The 20,906-nt window shown below is 48.7% G+C and overlaps 1 protein-coding gene across 1 annotated transcript in view; it reads right to left on the reverse strand.

Moving 5' to 3' along the window:
* Positions 1–3,103: 3,103 nt before the first annotated feature.
* Positions 3,104–20,906, reverse strand: part of FGF18 (fibroblast growth factor 18) — a 65,001-nt gene continuing 47,198 nt past the window's right edge. Inside the window, exons 4-5 of the mRNA XM_054642994.2 lie at positions 19,599–19,705; positions 3,104–4,120 (exon numbers count right to left, since the gene is read on the reverse strand). Of these exons, the coding sequence (XP_054498969.1) occupies positions 3,854–4,120; positions 19,599–19,705 (374 nt within the window). The 3' untranslated portion in view covers positions 3,104–3,853. The remainder of the gene's footprint in view (positions 4,121–19,598; positions 19,706–20,906) is intronic.

Consider the following 20,906-nt stretch of genomic DNA (forward strand, 5'->3'; position numbering starts at 1 on the left):
AGTTTCTATCACAGGTAGGCTACACCTGGGCAGGTGCAGTAGGGCAGGGCTAAATCTGCAAACATGCTCCTGGAAGAGGCTGCCTCACTGCTTCACATCTGTGAAAAGTTCATCCAAACTGTCTGTGTGACCCAGCACCAGGGGGGTGATCCTGAGCTAAAGACTGCAAGGACAGCACAGGGAAACAAACATGGGTTTCCCATGCCTGTGCTCCCAAGGGATTGTTGCCAAAAGCCAGCTGCTGGCCCAGAGGGGCAGATCAGGCTCTGTTGGGCACTTCAGGTCAGAGCCTGCCATGGCACTTGCAGACACAGAACAGAACAACTCTGCTGCTAAGGAAGAAAGACCACACCAGCTTTGGGGCTCCAGCTGCAGGGATGTGAACTCAGTCACGCCCTGACAGCTCTGTGGCAGGGGGTAGGAAGACCAGGGCAGCTTGGCAGGGGGTTGGAAGGCACCTTGCACAGGGACCAGGACACTCTTTGTCCTCTTGGCCAGTGGTAAGCCGCAGGCAGGGCAGAACACCACCATGGTTGGTTGTGGGGTGGAGGTTTTGCCCTGCCTGGACCAGACACTGGGCCTAGCTGAGTGGTGATCACTGACCCTTCACCCTCACAGGGACAGCACAAGAGATCCAGCACCCAGAAGGTCTCATCAAACAGCTCTGGTTCATGCAACATGCTCAAAAAACTTGCACCCACAAAGTTTCCCTCCTGGGCTCGGTGGCTCCTGCACCCGACAAAGCCAGCCTGGCATTAGCAGCCCGTGCCTCTCTCTGATCTCAGCTATCACAGCAGTGTGATTAATCCAGCAGTGTTTCTGAGGCAGTATCTCCAATACACTTGTATTAATGCCAATTAAGCAGAGTACTGGTTAAAGTGTGCCCGCTCAGAGCTCCATGCACATTAATGCCATCACAGAGTGTTACGTCCCTCGCTCTTGAGGCGAATCCCAGAATAGCAATTAAATCCTCATTAACAATCTTCAATTATAAAGTAAATCAAATGCAAAGCCTCCATGGGAAATCTCAGCTCATATTCAGGGTGATTGAAGAGTTTCTGAAAGGACAAAATTAGGTTAAACACCACAGACAAGCTACTTCTCTGCTCTGGATGTCAGAAAGGGACCTGTCCAGCAGGGCTGCTGACAACCACCTCTAACCAGCTCCTGGCCCGATCCCTGAGCACAGCCCAGGCAGGAGTACCATGTGCCCCACGCACAGGGCTGTCCCTCACTGGGCACAGGATGGATTTCTCCTATTTCTGTTCAGTCTTTGAATGTCTCCTACCCAGAGCACCCTTCTGTCCAACATGGAGGTCCTCTGAAGGGGAATTCTCACCTTTGCCCCTGCTTTTGTTGTTAATAAAGCCTGAAAGCAGATGTTCAAATACAAACGCTTAATGAGCACCATCAGCCAACAAATCCCTCCAGCATCACCTAATCCAGGTGAGCATCAATCTCCTCACCACACGGCCTTTCCACAGCCTGAGGGACCTGTCCCACTGCTGTCCAGGAAATACTCCTGTAAACCGATGACATGAGAGACAGAGGCCCCAGTTGTATACCAGTTGTATGACCCCTCACTCCCATGTGCCAATTTCCCATTGTGGGATGGGGAGCAGATCCTCCATGGTTGCTCCCAGCCCCAGTCTGGAAGAGGAGATCCCTTCTGCCCACACTGCTCCAGCCTTTACTGCCCCCACCCCTTTAAATTTCTCCAATAGCAAATAAACCCTGTTGTTCTAACAGTGAAACCATCAGGGCCATGGCAACATTTCAAGGAGAAGAAAGGCACCCATAAAACCTTTCTCACTCTGGAAATCAACTGGGTGTCTTCTCTTGGAGGTACTAACGCAGTAAATCTCCAGTTGCTCCCAATCCTCCACCCCAGCACTCCTCTGAACTTTCCCCAAATCCTTCCCACATGAATCAATCTGGAGACAAAGCTGGCAAAGCCTTCCAGCCCCCACCAACCAATTCCACCCTTGGGTCCCACTCCTGTGCTTGTCTCCAGGTGCCCCAGGAGAGCAGCTCCCAGTAATCCCCTGGGACAGGGGCTGTTGAGTGACCTCCCATGTTTAGCTGGTGTGAGGCATCACCTGTACAGCTCTCCAGCTCCTCCTGGAGCAGCATGGAGTGACCCTGCTTAGCACTGCTCATTTTTCTCCAGGCTTGCAAGGTTTGGAGATTGGTTCAGATAAGCATCCTCAAGCTTGCATGCTTATCTGCCCCATCTCCCAAACAGCTTTGATCTGCAGGATTTGGCTGCAGCTCTCAAAGTTATCTTGGGAAAGCTTGTTCTGGGGAGAGTCTCCTGATTAACAAGAAAATCTTTCTTAGTGGCATTGAGCATTTCCAGCCCTGGCTGTACCCAGGGAATGTAGCCATGTCTGCAGACAGAGAGAAGGAAAAGCCAAGCAAGCTTTTCCTTAAAACTCCACTTGGGCTCCATCAGCATTCCAGCTAAAATCTGAGGTCAGATATTTCATCTTGCTTCTTTTCCCCATTTTCTGTTTGTGGGGCACTTTACATCACCCATATCCTGTGCAAAATTCCTGGAAGGAAAGCTGGCTGGACTGACCAAGGAAACAAGTTCCTGGATGAGCTAGGTGAACCATGCAGAACAAGGGAAAGGGATTTATCTGGCTGAGGGCAAGTTTTAAAAGCCGCAATTTTGCATTAAACAGCTGAAAGCAAGAGCCCCTCTAAAAGCTCTAATGAAGGAAACACAAGTCACACGTAAGTATGTGTTAATGCAGTCAGATACTCATTTTCCAGTTTACTTTCTGCTTGGCCACAGCTTTAGGAAATATTCCTTGGACTGCAAGGTATCAAATGTGCCGCTCTTGAAAAACACTGGCGTGGATTCCCTCACACTCAGCCCACCACCATCACCCCACTGAAACTCTTCCTTGTGGAAACAACCAGGGAGGAAGAGGAAGATGGTATTAAGGAACAGGAGGAACTTCAGAATCAGCAATGAAGTTTATAGTGGGGAAACTGCCCCGAACATTTCCTGCCAGCCTCGCATAAAGGATAAATATGCATTTAAAAAACACTACTCAGTGAGGGGAAAGAAGTGTGAACAGCAAAAATATGTACATATGTTTTAAATAATTTTTTTTAATTGTTGAGGCAGTAATACTTGGTTCATGGAACTGCAATATACAGAGAGGTGAAATAAATAGCTTATATATATATAATATATATAATATAGCTGGTTTTAAAATATTCCCTTATCATTGGTGTACTAGGTCATCTTGTAGTCACTTGAATGTAGTTAGCAGCATTCTCCAGAAGTGAGCGGGATGCAGGATCACGGAGCCGTGACTCCCAATGTCGTCAGGAGGGGTACAGAGGGTCGGTGCGCCGAGAGCTCCGCGGGCTCGTCCCTGCAGCCGCCGCCTGTCCTGGCGGGCGGGCAGCAGGCAATAAATAATTACTGCAACCGGCACTTGGCGGGGCAGGGTCTCAGTAACTTTGGGAAAGAACTTTGGTTTTCTTTGGTTTTATTTATTTATTTTTAATAATTTTTTTTCCCTCTGGGGATATGCTTGAGAAGTTGTCCTTTCCAAAAAAAGCAAAAGAAGCACCTGTGTGTCATCAACAACAAGAAGTCAATTTAAATAGAGCAGTTAATTTCATTTTTCAAGTCACAATTAATCCCGAACAGCTTTCCCCAGCATTTGCCATCTAGTCTTTTATTAATTTTTTTTTATTTTTATTTTTTTTAAACACAATGTACAAAAATAGAGCTTCTTCCTTATTTTTAATGTAAAAATATTCCTCTGGTGCAGTTTTTTTTTTTTTTTCTTTTTGTGGTTTCTTATTGTGACACTATTTTTGTCTGGTTTTAGCTGGGGTTGGTGGGTCGTATTCTCTTAGTCCTCTTGGTGACTGTTGTGTACTTGAAAGGTTTCTGTATTTCCATTTGACCCTTTGGGTATCTCTTCATAAAGTGTACATCTTGCTGATTTTCCCGGGTCTTGGGCCCTTTCCGCGGCCTCCCTTTTTTGGTGAATCCAACATACCAGCCTGAATATTTTGCAGACATCAGTGCTGTGTAGTTGTTTTCTAGGACTTTTTCAATGAAGACACACTCCTTACTGGTGCCATCAGGCTGAAAAAGGAAAAAAAAAAAAAAAAGAAAGAAAAAATAAATAATTCAAATGCAAGCTCAGTGACCAAAACCCAATTTGGCATAAATAAAATCATCACATCTGGACCTCTTTTTTGGTTCAAACATTCTTAATAAGAGCCATAACAAGCATCAGCTAAAATAGATTTTTTTTTTAAAGCATGAAAGCGTGAGGTCATAATTTCTTTTTTTTAAATGCTCTTATCCAAGGGGAGAAAACTTTTTCAAAGACAACAATTAAGTTTATCCAGTCCAGTGCCTTCAACTGCAAGCAAAGCAAGACATCCAGCTTTGCTTTCTTCCCTTAGGGAGAGAGGATGAATTGAATTCGTGCCAGGGAAACATCATACTTAGTCAGAAAAAAACCAAACCCCAGAATCTCACATGGCCCAAACAACAGCGTTTCCCCTTCTACCCCTCACTCCTGAAATACCTCATGGGCTTTCACCCCCAACTACCCAAATCCCACTAAAATTATGACAAGCTTCAGTCTAAGCCTCCACAGCAATTTGAAAACTCTCCCCCATGTGATCCCAGGGCAACCCCTGGCAGATGGACCACACATGGTGCTCCAGGGCTGCTGGAACCACTGGGGTCCCCAGCACCACTCCAGTCCCTGGGACCCTGGAGAGCCCTGAAGCCAAACTGGGCTCAGCTCAGCCTGGAGATCCTACCAGACCCAGAACTGGGCTTTGAATATGGCAGAACAAGGATCTCTGCATTCAGGACTCTCACCCAGCACAGGCAGCACTGGAGGGAGTGACAGCATCACACAACTGCATCTTCAAGTCCTTGAGCATAAAGGAAATTCTTCTCACCCATAACCTTCTGCCAGAAAACATTTTGCCCTTTAACTGCTGAGTCACTGGTACTGTACTTAGAATGTCACATGATTTGATTTATGCATCAGAAGATACTCAGGAGTAGATACAGGATAAGTAAATATAAACCATCACACAGGACTTCATTTAAAGCTCAGCAAACTCAAAGGAAGTATTTCCATCATAGGCCAATTCAGCTTCTCACTGATATCAGATGAGTTTTTTGGAACTGCAGGCCTACATATACTACTATGAAACCCTGCCCACCCAAACTAAACACTTTACCCATCATATCCTGGGGGGGCAGGGAAGCGTGAGCTGCTCAGCCACCAGCCCCTGCTCTGCTCAGGGGCCCCTCTGGGCACAAGGCTGGGGTGAGCAGCCAGACCCTGCATGGTCACCATCCTTTCCCCAAGGACAGCTCACCCTGCCCTTCCAGGGCAGCCATCCTGAAATGTGCTGCACAACCCCTGTGGAGTTTGCTGCAGTTTGTGGAAGGGCAGGGAATCATGGAACAGGAGGGAACCCCTCCAGGCCATGCTGCACAGGGTTCCCTGCACCCCTGAGACCCAAACACACACGACAGGGGAATCATCAGGCACCATGACCCAGGCTGGAGGCAGCAACAGAGGAAAGCCAGGATGGCTGGTCATCACCAGCCCCCAGGGCCAGCCATTCCTCTAGGACTCCATGCCTTTAGCAGAGCTTTGGTTCCATCTGTGTGACAGAAGGTGATGTTTGCTCTGAAGTCAGCACCTCGAAGCTTTCAGCACCAGGTAAGGTCTCATTAAGAGGGCGAATTCTGGCAACTCTTCCAACAGTTCTGCTAATCCAGGGGCTCTGCCTTAGGACCAGCAGTCTCCATCCAGGATAGGCACAAAGGTCCTCATTTTACCATCCCCAACTGGAAGCTCACAAATGCTTTAATGAACAGCAGAACTGGGCAAAGCTCAGTGATTCCAGTTCCTGGGGGTGTCATTCTACAAATCCTGGGTTTGATCAAAGCCACATGAGTGGCAAAGGGGGAAATCAGTCAACACCACAGGGTTCCACCAGATTTCAATGGGAAGCCATAAAACCAGCTCCAGGTTTCTCAGGGCCCAGCCCACTACAAACCCTTCCCCAGTGAGTGGAGAATTTTTAAACAATACCATGGCTGGGATTCAAATCCACCCAAAGCCAGGTGCCTGTGAACCGACCGGATCTGTACCGCAGGTAATTGGAAGGGTTGTTCCCCCCATGCTCGTGGGAAGGGACTGGATTTGAGCCCTGACCTTGTTGCTAGGAGAATTAAGGGTTTTTCATGCAATTTGGGAGGGTTCCGCTTCTACTGCAATGTCAGTTTTTCACAGAAAATGAAGACTGGAATGAAAAGAAAACATGTGTGTAGGAGGGGGGAACTTATTCTATTAATAACAAAAAAGTATTTACTTATACCTTCAAATTTGCCGACAGAGCCTAAGACGGAGACAGGAGGTGGAAGATTAACAAGGTGCAACTTCAGGCCAACCTCAGGGCTAATTTGAAGTAAACAAGGTGCATGAGATAAAATAACTTCGTTCTGGAAGAGGAAGAGCTAAATGGTTTGATAACATGAAATTACAGCAGCATTTACAAGTACCTAGAGATAAATCAGGATAAGGACCTCACTTCCCCAAACAGAGCATTCCTGTATGTGCTAAGACACGTCACAGACACACAAATGATTTTCAAATACTGACAACATAATTTTACAGTTTCTTTTATGATCCCCAACAGGATAAATCATTCACACAAGCTACCTACACCATGAAGAACTGTACTCACAGCAATCTATTAGGGGAAAAATCAATTTGTGAGGGTTTTCAGTAATTTTTAAGCATCAGGTGACCAACATTTAAAATTTAATCAGTTCCCTACTTGAGCCATAGCAAAACACTTCTTGGGTCTGTCAGCCATCCTCTCACACCTCCAAAGAGAGGGGGATGAAAGAGAAAAGGGAGACAGTTTTATCCAAGCATCATTCCCTGCTCCAGCCACGGGCTCACCCTTCCCCAGGAGCTCCTGGTGCAACTGACCCAGGGCTGCACCCTCTGTCACCAACGCAGGCAGGTGGGAGCTGCTGCCAAGCCACATTTCATACACACTGTGCTGGCAGGGATGTGCCTGGCAGAGCACTCACTCTCCAAAACACGGAGCTTTGTGTTTTCAACTGATTCTTGACAATAAAGAAATTCTTGAAAGCCTCAAAGCTGCACAGGGGCTGTCTGGCCCAGTGTAATGGCCTGGCCACAGGACAGAGGAAGTCCCACGCCCAGCCCCACATCCCTGTCCCCTCCACGGCAGGAATGAGGGCTTCCTGTGCCCCTCATGTGCCCCACTGGCTGCATCTGCCTTTTGGCCTCATCATCCCACTGGCAGCAGCTCCAGCCACGCTCCCTGCTCAGAGCAGGACACGGCAGAGGCACAACCCTGCTCCTGCAAAGGCCCTCTGCAAGTCAGAGACCAAACTGTTTGGGTTGGCCAAGGGGCTGCTGCCTGGCTATGCAACAAGGCTGTGCCACCTGGCAGGTCAGTTCTTTGCAAAGAAATCATTCAGAGCATGTTTTTGTTTAAACACAGCCCAAGAACTTTGGGAAGATGTGGTATCTGTTAGCCAAATTTCTGATAAATGCCTTATAAAATGCCTCATCTAAATGCCACCTTCCAGGGAAAGCTCTGGGGCGTGGCCCAGGTCTGTGCAGAGTGAGGGGAAAGCCCAGCCTGAGCAGCACCCAGGGCTGGCTCCAGCAGAGTATCTCCTAAACAAGGGCTGGGGAGCAGCCCCGCTGGCACTGGGTCAGTGTCCAGCGCCAGGCAGGGACCTGAGCGGTGCCAGGGTTTTTACAGGGCAGGGTTAGAGCAGCAGCAGCCCAGGCTCACCCTGCAGTAAGGGGTTCGAGCAGACTTTCTGCACCGCGAGCCGGCTCCAGCCCGCGCAGCTGAGCGCAGCAGAGCCGAGGGGCCGCGCTGGGCCGGGGCTCTCCGAGCACACGGGGCTCACCGAGGAGCAGCCCCGGATTGTTTGTGCAGAGCATTTGGTGAGGGGCTCTCCAGTCTTAAACGTGAAACGTTGAACTGACACTAAAGCAGAATTAAGTGCCAAAGCATTTGCTGCTTCTACAATTACACTCCGGAGCGCTTTGGTGCTCCTGCTCTCCTTTTATGACCCAACTTGGTCTTATTGTAGTTTGGCTTTCTCGTTTTAAGTTCTCCAAATGGAAAGGATCAAAGAGCTCTTTGTTGTCGTAGCAGGAGCGCTCCTCGGAGCGAGGCATTCCTGCCACGAACAGCTTGCGGCTCAGGGGGAATTCGCGGCCGCTCTGTGCCACCAGCCCGAGCCAAAGCATCAGCAGGTGCAGCAGCCGCCCCCGCCCTCCCCCGCAGCCACGCCGAGCCACCTGAGCAGCTCTTTATGGCACACGGGGCCAGGGCAGGTTTTCTCATTTACGCTTCACAAATCTGGCGCAGTGGGCACCGGGAAATCCAAACTTCCCTCGGCTTTCACAGCAACAATGAGCTCGCGGCAGCAACTCGGGTAACAGCGAGGAGCGGCGGGAGAAGCCCCCAGGACGGAAAAGAGTTTTTCTTTTGCAAAGATCGGGGTTAGCTAAGCTTAGGTTAAAACACTTCCCCTCCTCAAGTGCTGCTGTATTTAGGAGCTCTCTGGGTGAGCGGCTGGTAATGTGCTGCAAATAACAAAAAACCCCAAACACAACCAAACATCCCAGACATGCCGGGTTGGCAGAGGGCACAGCGAGTCTCAGCACTCCAAGTGAGAGGGAGCTGAGTCTCTGGTTTAATTATCACCTTTTTGGCAGCTCAGCCCCCAGGCTCGAAGTCAAACCGTGGTGACACCAGCCCTCCGTACAATGGAGAGCATCTCCCTCTGCGAAGGAAGTAAGACCCCACCTCCCAAAAATTCTGGAGTAGGGAAAGCTACCACCAAGCAAAAGGTTTCCAAGAGGTGCACGCACCCAGGCTTTTACAAGGAAAACCGCTGAAAAGGGACCCTTCCTGCACCCATCCTTCTCTCTCTCTCACACACACACACACAGACAGACGGGGTTCCCAAGCCCTGGCACCCTACCGTGCTGGTTTTCATGCCACCCCCAGGTGTGAGGCACACCCACTGAGCTCAGCAATCATTTCAAAGGACTGCTGAAATTCCCTCGGACACTGACACTGTTAGATTCACCCACTGCATTACACGGACAAAATCCCACCTTGTTGTCTCCTAGATTTCACAGCAGTGAGAGCAAGGAAGGCTTGGGTTTCCAGGAGCAGCATGGCTCAGAACTCCCCATGAGCTGCTCCTGAAGGATGCCCAGCTGAGGACTCAGGGCTGGTGCCCCAAACACCACTGATAACCCCTGGCAGCCCCAGAGCTGTTCCCCCAGCAGTGCCCAGAGACGAGAGGCTTTCAGGAAGCTCCTTCTCTGCAGTTTTGCACAAGCTTAGCTCAAAGCCAGAGGGCCAATGCTCGGAGCCTCCTCTAGACTTGCTCCACATGGCTTGGAAAATCCCAGGTGGAAGGAGGCAATACAGGAGCAGTGTTAATGTCACAGCTTTTAGCACTGCCCCTCTCCCCCTTGACGGGCATGCGCGCACACACACACACACACCTTCTAAAGGCAGGTTGGAAAACACGATGGGGAGGTGAGCACAGCACTGCCAGAGCCCACAGTTCTGGGGTGGCAGAACCTGCTCACTCACAGCAGTGAGCTTGAGTGCTCAGCCATCCCCTGCACTTTATGGGCATTATCGGGACAGATCCATCAGCAGCATCCTGATGCTCAGCATCTTGGATTTATGACAAAGCATCCTGACCACAGAGACACCTCTTGACCCAAATGCACATTCCTGCTCCTAGAGCAGGCTGTAAATCAGGGAAGCTGCATCCATAACTGCCAAGAGTCACTCAGCCTCATGCGCGTTTCCTCCAGCTTTCTGCCCTCTGAACCTGCACAATCCTCCGAGGAAAATACTTAGGAGTCATGATGGGCAGTTCAATAAAAGTGTCTGCCAGCACAGCGGAGAGGTTAATTATGTATACAGGACATCTAAGTGCATTCACGAGGCAGGGAAGTAACACAAAACCATGCAGAGGAGATGCTCCGTGGAGGGCACATCTCCCTCCAGAGGCCCCGTTCCAAAGCAGCCCTGCCCACATTTGCCCCCAGCTGCCCCCATGTGCTGGGAACACCCCATCCCTCCCGAAAACAGGCAAAAAAGGGCACGGTCCTGCATGTGTGGGTCAGGACATGCAGGCTTGGCAGAGCCCTGTGCCTGTCTGTGCCAGGCACAAGCTGCAGGAACCGAGGAAGGAAGAGAACAGCTTAAAATTTTTCTTTCCTTCCACCTTCCCTTCCAAAATTCCCTTTTTCTAACTAAGTTCAGTAATCCCCACATTGCCCTGGGAGAGCTCTCTGTCACAGGATAAACTGGAGGACACAGATGAAAGGAGTCTCTGTAGGCTGGACCAGGCAAGGCTGGGGTTACACCAGGACAGGCCTCCTCACCTGCTCCTTCCGTCACTGCCACGGCTCCTGCCAACACTGCAGCAGGGTGGCCACAGCCTGAATTAGGGTAAACCAGGTGGCTTCACCTGGAAAGATGCACATTTGCTTGACAGACATTCCTAACTGCATCTCAGAGAGCTGCACATACTTAATGAGGAGAAATATCAACTGCTTTTTAAACGAACTTTATTAAACCAAGAGAAAATTTAGGAAACTTAAGTCAAAACTGCAGGTTCCCTGGAGCAGGAAGCTATTGCTCTTCAGGAGGTCTGAATCCCCAGGCAGGTTTCAGATGTGATATCTGAGCAGATCTATGGCATCTCTTGTTATCTGCACCCACCAGGTCCAGTTCCATGGAAGCTGGGAGGGGCTGCATGTGGTAAGGGATGGGAAGGTGTTTTTACCCCTCTGTACAAAGCACAACCTGCTGCTGAAGGGCTCTGCTGGGCTTTGCTGGGAGCTCTTTTCCAGCAGTCATTTCCAGCCTCCATAGGCCAGTCCTGAATTTTCTATAAAAGCCATCTAAGAGCAGCAGCATATTTCATGTAGGCTTCAAATCAATATATAATTGTAGCAAGGTGGGAGTCACTCTTCTCCCTGGGAACAAGCGACAGGATAAGAGGACAGAGACTCAGGCTTGGGGAAGATTCAGGCTGGGCATCAGGCGGAATTTGTTAAACATGGGAAGGGGCTGCCCATGGAGGTAAAGTCCCCAACCCTGGAGGTATCAAAGGAAGGCCTGGAGGTGCTCTGGGCTGGGGACAAAGTGGGCACCAGGCAGAGCTTGGACTCAGTGGTCTGGGAGGGCTTTTCCAACCTCAGTGATTCTGTGATACAGAGAGTTGTGCCACTACAGGCATTGTTTTCTTAAAAATTTGTTTAAAACCCAGGTGTAGATGATAAGTGGAGCAGGATAACAAGACTAGAAGAGTTGCTGACCTCATAGGAAGTTGTGTTTGTCCCAGATTTATTCACATTAAACAAACATGCACACTTACTGTAAGTTATCATTGCAAACAAATGCAATTTCATCCAGCCAAGATTCCAGTAGTGACACCACTTTCCATGAAGCAAGCTTAAATGGGGGAAATTTAGAACCAGAAAGGTCATTGTTTGTATGCAGGATGGCATTAGTTCTCTTCACGTCAAGTTATATTACTAAGAAAAGAGAGAAATCCATCATCAAATCAAGTGCCATCCAGAAAAAATTATCATCCAGATTTGTTCCAGCCTGTGAGTGACCAACTTCCATCCCTATGCAACAAATGCAAGGCTTGAGATTTGTCCTCCCTAGGCAAAATTCCATATCTCTGGGTACCCAAAAGATAAGGCAAGAGAATCTCAAGAACAAAAATGTATTTAAGCAGGATCTACATTTCTTGGACCTCAAATATAGTTCTGTAACTGACATATCAAATAGACTCTATTTTGCTACTGTTAGAGCACAGGTTTTATTCTCCACCGCAAAAATAGCCTCTGTCTTCTCACCTCCTCTCCAAAACCAAGCTGCAAGCCAAGGAGAAACAGCCCTTGAGGAGCAGGAGTCCCCTGAACATGATCTCAGCTGCACCCATTTGAGAGAGACAAGGCTGCACTTCTTCCTTCCTTCTTGCAGTTAATCTAAAATAATCTTGCTTTTCTGGTGTTAATAATTAGAATGCATTAATAGAAATCCAAGAGGTCTCATTCCAGCTTCATTTTTGGTAACCCAACAAGGCCCTTCCCTCCTAGGTTTTTAATGGTATTAGCAGTATCTTCACATATACAGGCTTCTTGTTTAATCATTCTGCTCTATAGGAAACCCTCTACAAACTCAGTCTTCCCATCCCTACTTGCTTCCAGGCCATGGAGAATGTACCACCATTTCACACACCAGTATATTTGCTAAGTAGTGCTTAGAAGAAACATCACCCTCAGCTTAAGAGATGCTCAAGACCAGCAAAAAATTGCACTTAGGAGATTAAATGCTGTGAGGAAAGCAGTTAAATCCAACTTGATAACTGTCAGCACAAGATGCATTCAGCAGCACCCTCTCCACCCACACAAGACAAGGCATGACCAGGGCTCAGGGATCCCCATCAGTAATTTTAATTTACATTAAAGCTTAGGGAACTGAAATAGTCCAACAGGACACACAGCTGCAGCCACCACAAAACAGAGGACAGGAGGTCAGCAGCTTTATGGTGACACTTGCTTCCTGAGGACAGCAAGGATTAAATTAAATTATCACACAGCTTTCAAGAAGATGGTTTTCTTCCCTGGAAGGGCATGGACACCTTCCAGCCATCGGATAAGGAAACGATTCAGAGGTCAAGCTTACAAGTTGGGGCTGCAAGTGAACCTTGACTTTGCAAAGCTTAGTCTGAGAGAGAACTGGGGCTTCTTAGAAATATCCAAAGGAAACATGGCATTTCCTAAAGAGGAAACACAATAAACCTGTACATGTGTTACAGAGCTCTCTGGTGCCCTGACACAGCCAGGACATACAGTGCTCACATCCCCAGCAGAGTACCTGCGAGTCCTTATCATAAAAATAATACTATGAAGAATGTTTATTTTTTTAAATAAAATGACCATTTGCTTTATTTCAGGGCAAACACTTGAAGAATTAGGGCTGTGCTGATAAGCTTAAGGTAACTGGAGATGTTCACATATAGATAAAAGTAGTTTTGGGCAACAAAACTGCCCCAGCACTGGAGGTGAGGCTGCCCCAGCCCAGAGCAGAGCCGGACAATCCCTCCCTTGCCCCTGATGTCCCAGGGCAGGGATGTCCCTCCTAGCTCCAGGGCACTGCTGACTCAGATCCAACTGGCCATGGACCAGGCCCCCCCCAGGTCCCTTCTTGTAGCTCATCTCCAGCTTCTCAATGATGTTTGGGGTCTGAGAATGGAGGAGTGTGGTTTAGCTTCCACTTCCACTTTTAATTTCATGAGACTCTCAGCTTCTAAATTTTCAGAAAAATAATTCAATTTTTTTTCCACAGGTTGTGGGGAAAAAAGCCTGATCAGATAAACGCAGAAGATTCTGATAGCCCAACCAAAATAAAAGTGGTTTTGTCATCTCATTGCTTTTAAGACCTTCGCAATCCTGCAGGCTCTGATTCCAGATTTTTGGACACTTGAGACAATTCCGGATCAGGTCTCCCTGTCCTAAGTATGGCAATGTCCAAAGCTGGTTGGCTTCAGGGTCCAGTGCATGTGTTTATTTAGATGACTTAAACTAAAAAAACCTTACAGGAAAGCGAAGACCCAGACTGCAGTTCCAAACGAGATCTGAGTGAGACCCAGCAAAAGCCATGTCAAGTTCTGCTTTTGCATGAGATGCCAAGTTGGAATGGTTTATGGCTGAGCATGTCACAGAGAGATCCACAAAACATGTGCTATTAAACCTGACACCCCACCAATCCTGCTCATGTTTATGTTGCAAATTCAGCATTCAAAAACGTAAGGTTTTACAAGCCCCTTTCAAGCAACCCGAATACTGTGCAACTCCAGGAAAAATTCTGGATAAGAATTTAACTCCAGTGAAACTTAGAGTTCTGCCCCAAATCCAAGATGCAGTTAAGTGTGGTTTTAAATATACAAGCTGAGCAGGGCAAACACCTCATGTACTGCACCAGAGTTCCAAACTGCAACCCCAGGGTGCCCCTGCCCTCTCCACACACCTCCTGGCACCTTTACAGCACCCCTGGCTGCCAGGATGGCCCTGGCATGGCAGGCACAGGAGCACTGGCACCCAAATGTCACACAGGACTGGGGCATGTGGAGGGCACTGGGCTTGGGGCTCATCCTGAAGTGTCCTTACCTCAGCCCCCAGCCCTGCAGTGAGGAACTGATTCTCCACCAGTAGCTTTTCAAAGACAGCTTTTCAAGAAAGCTTAACCTCACTCTCAGCCAAAGCCAACTGATGAAAACCTGCTCCAGGTATACAGCAAAAAGGCTTTGGAGGATCCCCTAGTGTCTCCCACCTAGGTGAGTCTCCTTCCCTACAAAGGGAGGCTCCTGCTGAAGCCTCCACAGCTCCTTCTCCCATGGGGCCAGTGGGTTTCAGGGGCCAAGAGCACATTTACAGGCCACAGTGGGCACCTTCAGTCTTTGATGCTGTCAAGAGTTTTTTTAGCCAACTTTCCTGACTAAACACACACATGCCTCAAGAAAACCCCTATTTTAAAGCTGTAATGTAAACAACTCCAAATTATTACTATCCCCTAAAGGCTACTGCTGGCAGGCATCAGTGATAAAGCTCTGCCAGAGCAGTCTGGCATCTAGCAACAATTTGTTTGTTGTCCTGCAAAAATACAGAGAGCCTTGCCATATGGTATTAGCAACTTTCTGGTAACATTAAGAAATATATTGGCTTGGAAAGCAGTTATCACACCAGCAAAAATGCTGTGTTCAGAGGCAGGTCTCTGCTGTGAGTGGCACCAGCACAGTGGTGCTGGTCAGGGCTGGGAGAGGCACTGGTGGCCAGCCTGGCCGTGCCACCTCCTGTCCCCTGTACCAATGACATGGCCCTGGCACAGCCAGGCTTTGGCTGGCACAGCTTTTGTTCAGGAGCTGGGCTGTGCCTGGGGCCCAAAGCTCAACACTGCTCGTTGGGACTGCTGGGAGGGCCCCAGTGCTGCAGACGTGGTGTCAGGGGACACATCCCCAGGAGGCACCCAAATGATCTGTCACCTGTCTGGAGGTCTGCCTCAGCCACCCAGCTGCCCACAGGCTCCTACCCTTCACCAAACAGCTTTTCTCCTCTGCTCACATTCAGCTCAGAGAATGGAGGAATAAACAAACTCATTAAAATGCTTTTACAAAAATAATGCCCCTATATGTCCCCAATACTACCATGATTTTGAGAGTGTGTGGACACCAGATCACTGAGGATCTTTGAAAGAAGGTGGGAGTGTGAAGAACCCTCCCCATGGATACCTGCTGCAGCCTGAGCACCAGCATTGACCAGACTGCCTCATCCCACGGGGGGTGTCAGGGAACTTCCCTGGAGACAGTGCTGGGGTCAGGAGATGCTCTGCTCTGCTCCCCATGCAGCAGCCACCGACCCTGGCTGTCCCCAAAAGAATGGCAGGCTCTGGCCTTCCTTTGATGGTTCAGGCTTCACACAGACCCCTGACTGCAAATGTTCTCCTAGCAGAGGACAGGACAGGGCAGTGAAGGGCAATCTCTGCAGCATCCTGCAGTTCTAGGGAGCTGGATGTGCTGTAAGGACAGGCTCAGCAAGAGCAGCTGGAGCCCACCTCAGGTAAGAGCCACCTGCTCAGCCCAGGCTGCTCCTCACTCTGGGAGACTTCAGTGACTCACCCTTGCCAGCCTTCAGCAAACACAAATGGCCTCATCTCAATGCAAATGCATGAGATAAGAGAAGCTGAGGCAGAGAGAGAAAACACAGAAGGACTCCCCAGGAGAACCAGTTAGAAGCTCAAGAGCACCTCCAAAGAGACCATCAGCTCCTCTTTGCCTCTAACAGTGAATTACTGCCAATATTCAGAGTTGTTGTGTTCTAGATGACTTGTCACAAGTGGACAAGTCACATTGTGCCTCTCCTTTGAAGAACTGCACCTTTGAGTCCTTTTCTCCTTGTGTTTGTAAAAAACCTGATATAAATAAAGAGGTTTAATAATTTTTTAAAGACAAAAAAGTTTCTCAGAAAAGCAGCTGGCATTCTTGTTCTGAATTTTCCTATTTTCATCTCTCTCCTGATTCCACCATAGTGTGATTCCACCATAAAGCCTGGAGAAGAGAGGGCTCTAGGAAGAACTTATTGCAGCCTTTCAGTATTTAAAAAAGGTTAAAAAAACAGGGACAAACCTTTTAGCAGGACCTGATGCAGTAGAACAGGGAGTAATGGCTTTTACTAAAAGAAGATAAATTTGTACTAGATATAAAGAAGAAACTCTTTGCTTTGAGGGTACTGGCACAGGGTGCCCAGAGCAGCGGTGGCTGCCCCTGGATCCCTGGCAGTGTCCCAGGCCAGGTTGGACACTGGGCCTTGGAGCAGCCTAGGACAGTGGGAGGTGTCCCTGCCATGGCAGGGAGTGGAATGGGATGAGCTTTAAGGTCCCTTCCAACCCCCAAAATTCTGTGATTTTATAATAAAGTTCAATGGTTCACAGAAAACCTCAGGAAGACCAGAAAACTCAGGACCTACAATTTTTATGTAGCTCCAAAACACCATGGTCTAAGAAACAGATGGGCAGAAGTAAAAAGAAAGAAATCTAAATGTTTCTTGGGCCTTCTTCAAAACAACACCAAGAATCCACAAAAAACACACTCTAGTTTGTTTTCCCCAAGCGCTGCTCACCTGTAACAGAGAAGTGACTGCTGTACAACACATCCCCTGTCTCATTTTCCAAAGCATCACAGAGTGCCAGTGACTGCAGCAGCTGCTGTTATAACAGTCAGGAGCCTGCCCAAACCAGCTCTGAGCCCTTTGGCCACTGCTGCCTGTGAACACACACAGCAGCACCTGAGACAGGCAAAACCCACAAGGTTTGGGGCTCCTGAGTAGGCTCCATCAGAGGGCTCTGCTGGGAAACTCGGGTGGAAGTGCAATCATCAGAAATAAGGACACAAAGGCTGCTCTTCTTACCCCTGGGGAGTTAATCTACTTCCCTGCAACACAGCCAGCTCCAAGGTGGGGAAAAGCCCGGTCCACCTCTGGAGCTCTTGTGTTCCAGCTGAGAACAACAACCTGCTCCTGACCGTGGCACTCTTTGTAGGTGATTATGGGATACAAAAGGGGCTAAATTCAAAGCAGGTTTTCAACTGGGGGGGATCCAAAACTGCTGAGTGAGGAGGAGAACAGAGCCAGATGGCATGTGCTGGTCTGGTTGGGGATTCTGCAGTGCAAGGCAATAGGAAACGAGCAGAGGAAAGGCCTGGGTTGGTCCCATGGCTCCTCTCCTGCCAAATGAACATAGCAGGACAACCATGGAACAATCACTTCGTGGGCTTCATTCCCCTCCACCCCCAGACTGAACTTAAATATTTGTATAAGCCCAGGCGTAACTTTTATCTCATGTTTTCCTTGGGGTTTACTGGCTGTTTAGAGCATTCAGGCTAAAAAGCATTCCCTCAAACTCTTGCCACAAAGAGAGCTGAAACCATGACACTAATTAAAACCACACTCTTTGGTATCAAGAAGACATGCTATTGTTTTCTTTTGTTGCTTATGAGGAGCTGTTAATATGGGCAACACGTCTGGAACATTTTCCTGCCCAGCGCCGCGTTCCCTCCAGCCCAGCTCGGCTGCTTTGGGAAATTGTCATAGGCTGGGCTGGGAGGGCAGCAGTATTTACAGGAACAGACTTATTTATTCTTTGTAACAAAACATTTACCAGCTTAACACCATGAAAAGCACACGGGGAGGCAGGTAAAGGTCACGCTGCCTGAAAGGTGACAAGTGAAACAAGTGACCTGCCTCAGTGCCCAATGGGCCAAATCAAGGGATGAGGCTTAAATACACACTCCATATAAATTTATGGTATGTTTGGAAAAACTGAGTGCCCAGGAACATCCTGACTTTGCCAGGATGCTCCTGGGCACTCCATTCAGAACAGGAAAGGCTGTGGGCTGCCCTGTGCCACTGCTGACCCACCTGGGGCAAGGTCTGCTGAAGGAAAAGGATTTTTCTAAGATTTTGTGCTCAATTTACCCCACCTGAGTGCTTCTAAGGTCTCCATGACTGGTATCAGCACCTCATAAACATCAACAACATTATCCTTACAACATTTCTGGGGAAAATGCTCAGATCTGGGGAAAATGCTATGATCACATTTAAAGGATGGAAAATTAGGGCACAGAAAAATCTAAGGTAGGTTTGTGTCCAATGCAACCTTCAAAAGCATCCAACATGGTTTAAAACCAGTTAAAATAATTTCCCTGTCCAAGACCAAACAATGGGGTCCCATGCAGGGTGGTAACCCAAGTGGAGGAAGCAGAGACAATTGGCTGCTTTGCCCCAGCCCTCTCAGAGTGCTAATTTCCATTTCTCCCTGATTTTAAGCAGTGCCCTGGATGCCTCCTGCCTTGACAAGTAGCTCCAAAGCAGGTCAGGCACAGGGCCCTGGCTAGCAGCAAATAACCTGGTCTTAGCCTCCACAGAACATCTGATCCCCAAGGACGCACAAGTGGAAGAGGGAGAGGTCCTCCAGGGAAGGCAGTGTCCCACTGTGACCACAACAGTAAATAATTTTTTATCAGAGGTGTCACTCCTGTGACCACAACAGTAAATAATTTTTCATCAGAGCCATTTGGTTTCTGGTTTCTGTTTGGGAGCACGGCTTTCACTGCCTTGACTAAAAACAAAACTCTGCTTCCATTTTTCACGGCCACAAAGATGCTCAATTTGAACTCCTGGTGGTGCAAAGTGAATGCAGTTGAGGTTTGAAGGCTGGAATATTCTATTTGACATTTATTTTTTGGTGGCACTTCAGCTTTGCACAAGCCTCTTCCTGGTTAGCAAGCCTCCAGCCTTTCCAGCCATAAAGAAGGACTGTGTGAATTACAAAAATACTACTTCAGCACACAAGTTGGGCTGAAGGGGTGAACACACTGTAATTTGTTACATGCTTCCATTGGGGAGGCATCCCCCAATGTTCAGATTCCAGATTCCATGGCCCTGGCTGTGCCATGCCAGTCCCTGGCTCCTGGAGGGCAGGAAGGAGCCTTCTGCTGCCCAGCACAAACCACAGCACAGTGCTCTGCTTGTGCTTCTACACTGAATTCTTCCCAAAAGGAATTCTGGGGGAAATTCATATTTGAATGTCCCCCCAAAGAAAGATCAGATGAGGAAGGTGCTGTGGAGGTGGCCATGACTCTGGGATGCTAAGGTGACATCTCACGTGAGGCACGACCCCGTGCACACCTGCAGCAGCACTGGAGAGCCCTGTGAGGCTGCAGGGCTCCTCTGGCAGCCTGGGGGGGCTCAGGAGAGCCCCTGGGAGAGCAAAAGCTTCCCTGCAAACCCCACATCCCCCGTCCTGCTCCTCATTTGAGGCTGACAGACGAGGCTCAAACACATCATTACAGCCTTGAGGAGGCTGCTCAAGGTAACACTCAGGTTACAGATGAATTAATAGGAAACACTTACCTTGCCCACTAGCTTGCCTTTCCTGTTCATGCAAAGGTAGAAATCTGTCTCCTTCCCTTTGATCCGGACTTGACTTCCAAAAGTGTCTGTTTCCACTAGAAGCTGGGCTTGGAAAGGAAGAAGAAAAGAAAGCATTTACCTGTGTGGTCCCATGAAGGCACAGGGTGCAGATCTCCCTAGGCACTGTCCCAGTGCCCAGCTAAACCACACCATGCCCAGGTGCTCTGCAGGGCACAGCCTCAGGCAGCACCAGGGCCGAGCTCATGGCTCGGTGCAGGACTGACACCTCTCCACTCACTCCCACACAGATACCCCAGGTTTAAAGCTGGTTTACCACAGAATAACCAACAATAAACACAATATAACCACACATGTGTGGGCTCCATCTGTCACACCAACGCCACCACCACCAGCAATATTAGCTCAGTGTTAATAGAACCAGAGAATTGCTTATATTGGAAAAAACCTCTGAGATCATCAAGTCCAAAACTGTTCCTCCAGCACTGTTGAGGCCACCACTACACCCTGTCCCCAGGTATCACATCTACACGGCTTTTAAACACCTCCAGCGATGGTGATGCCACCACTGCCCTGGGCAGCCTGTTCCAATGACAACACTCTCCTTCACGCTGCAGGAGGGTTCTTGGAGGAAAAGAATGTGGATTTTATTCTCATGAAGATGAAAGATTAGCATGACGAGAAAGAAAATCCTTTCCCCACAGCCAGCAGCCTTCAAACACTGCACAGAAGTGGTTCAGCCACACACTCCAGTGCAAAACATTACAGTGACCTCCTGAAGGTCACCACAACAGCCAGCAGGGAGAAATTTGGCACTGCTTGTTCTGTCTGATGCACACCCACCCTGCACATGTCCTCCATGCCTTGTTGTGCATCCAGGAGGTCAGAAATTTCTTTCTGGCAGTCCAGACTGAGGTCTCCAGCTCTAGCTGGGAGAAATGTGGCCAATCTCAGTGTCTTGCAGGGTATTGATGCCAGAGCTGGTTTGCAGCAGGAGCCAGGGTAGAGGACAGATTTCTGCTGCATCTCCATAAACGCCCTGCTCTGCCACAGCTGTACCTGCAGAAGGGGCCAGGCTGCCACCCAGACAAGCAGCATGCCATCATCATGATCATAATCATCATCATCATCATCTCAAAACCCCAGACAGATCCAAATCCAGCCTTTTATTTCATCTCTAATCTAAACACAAATTCCAGTCATGCTCAAGATTCGGATTCCAGGAATTTCCCTAGAGAGGCAGGAACAGGCAGACGGGACATTTTGGTTCAGATCCATCCCCGACATGGA

This window comes from Agelaius phoeniceus, chromosome 15 (genome assembly GCF_051311805.1).
Source record: "Agelaius phoeniceus isolate bAgePho1 chromosome 15, bAgePho1.hap1, whole genome shotgun sequence".
In the NCBI taxonomy this organism is placed as follows: Eukaryota; Metazoa; Chordata; class Aves; order Passeriformes; family Icteridae; genus Agelaius; species Agelaius phoeniceus.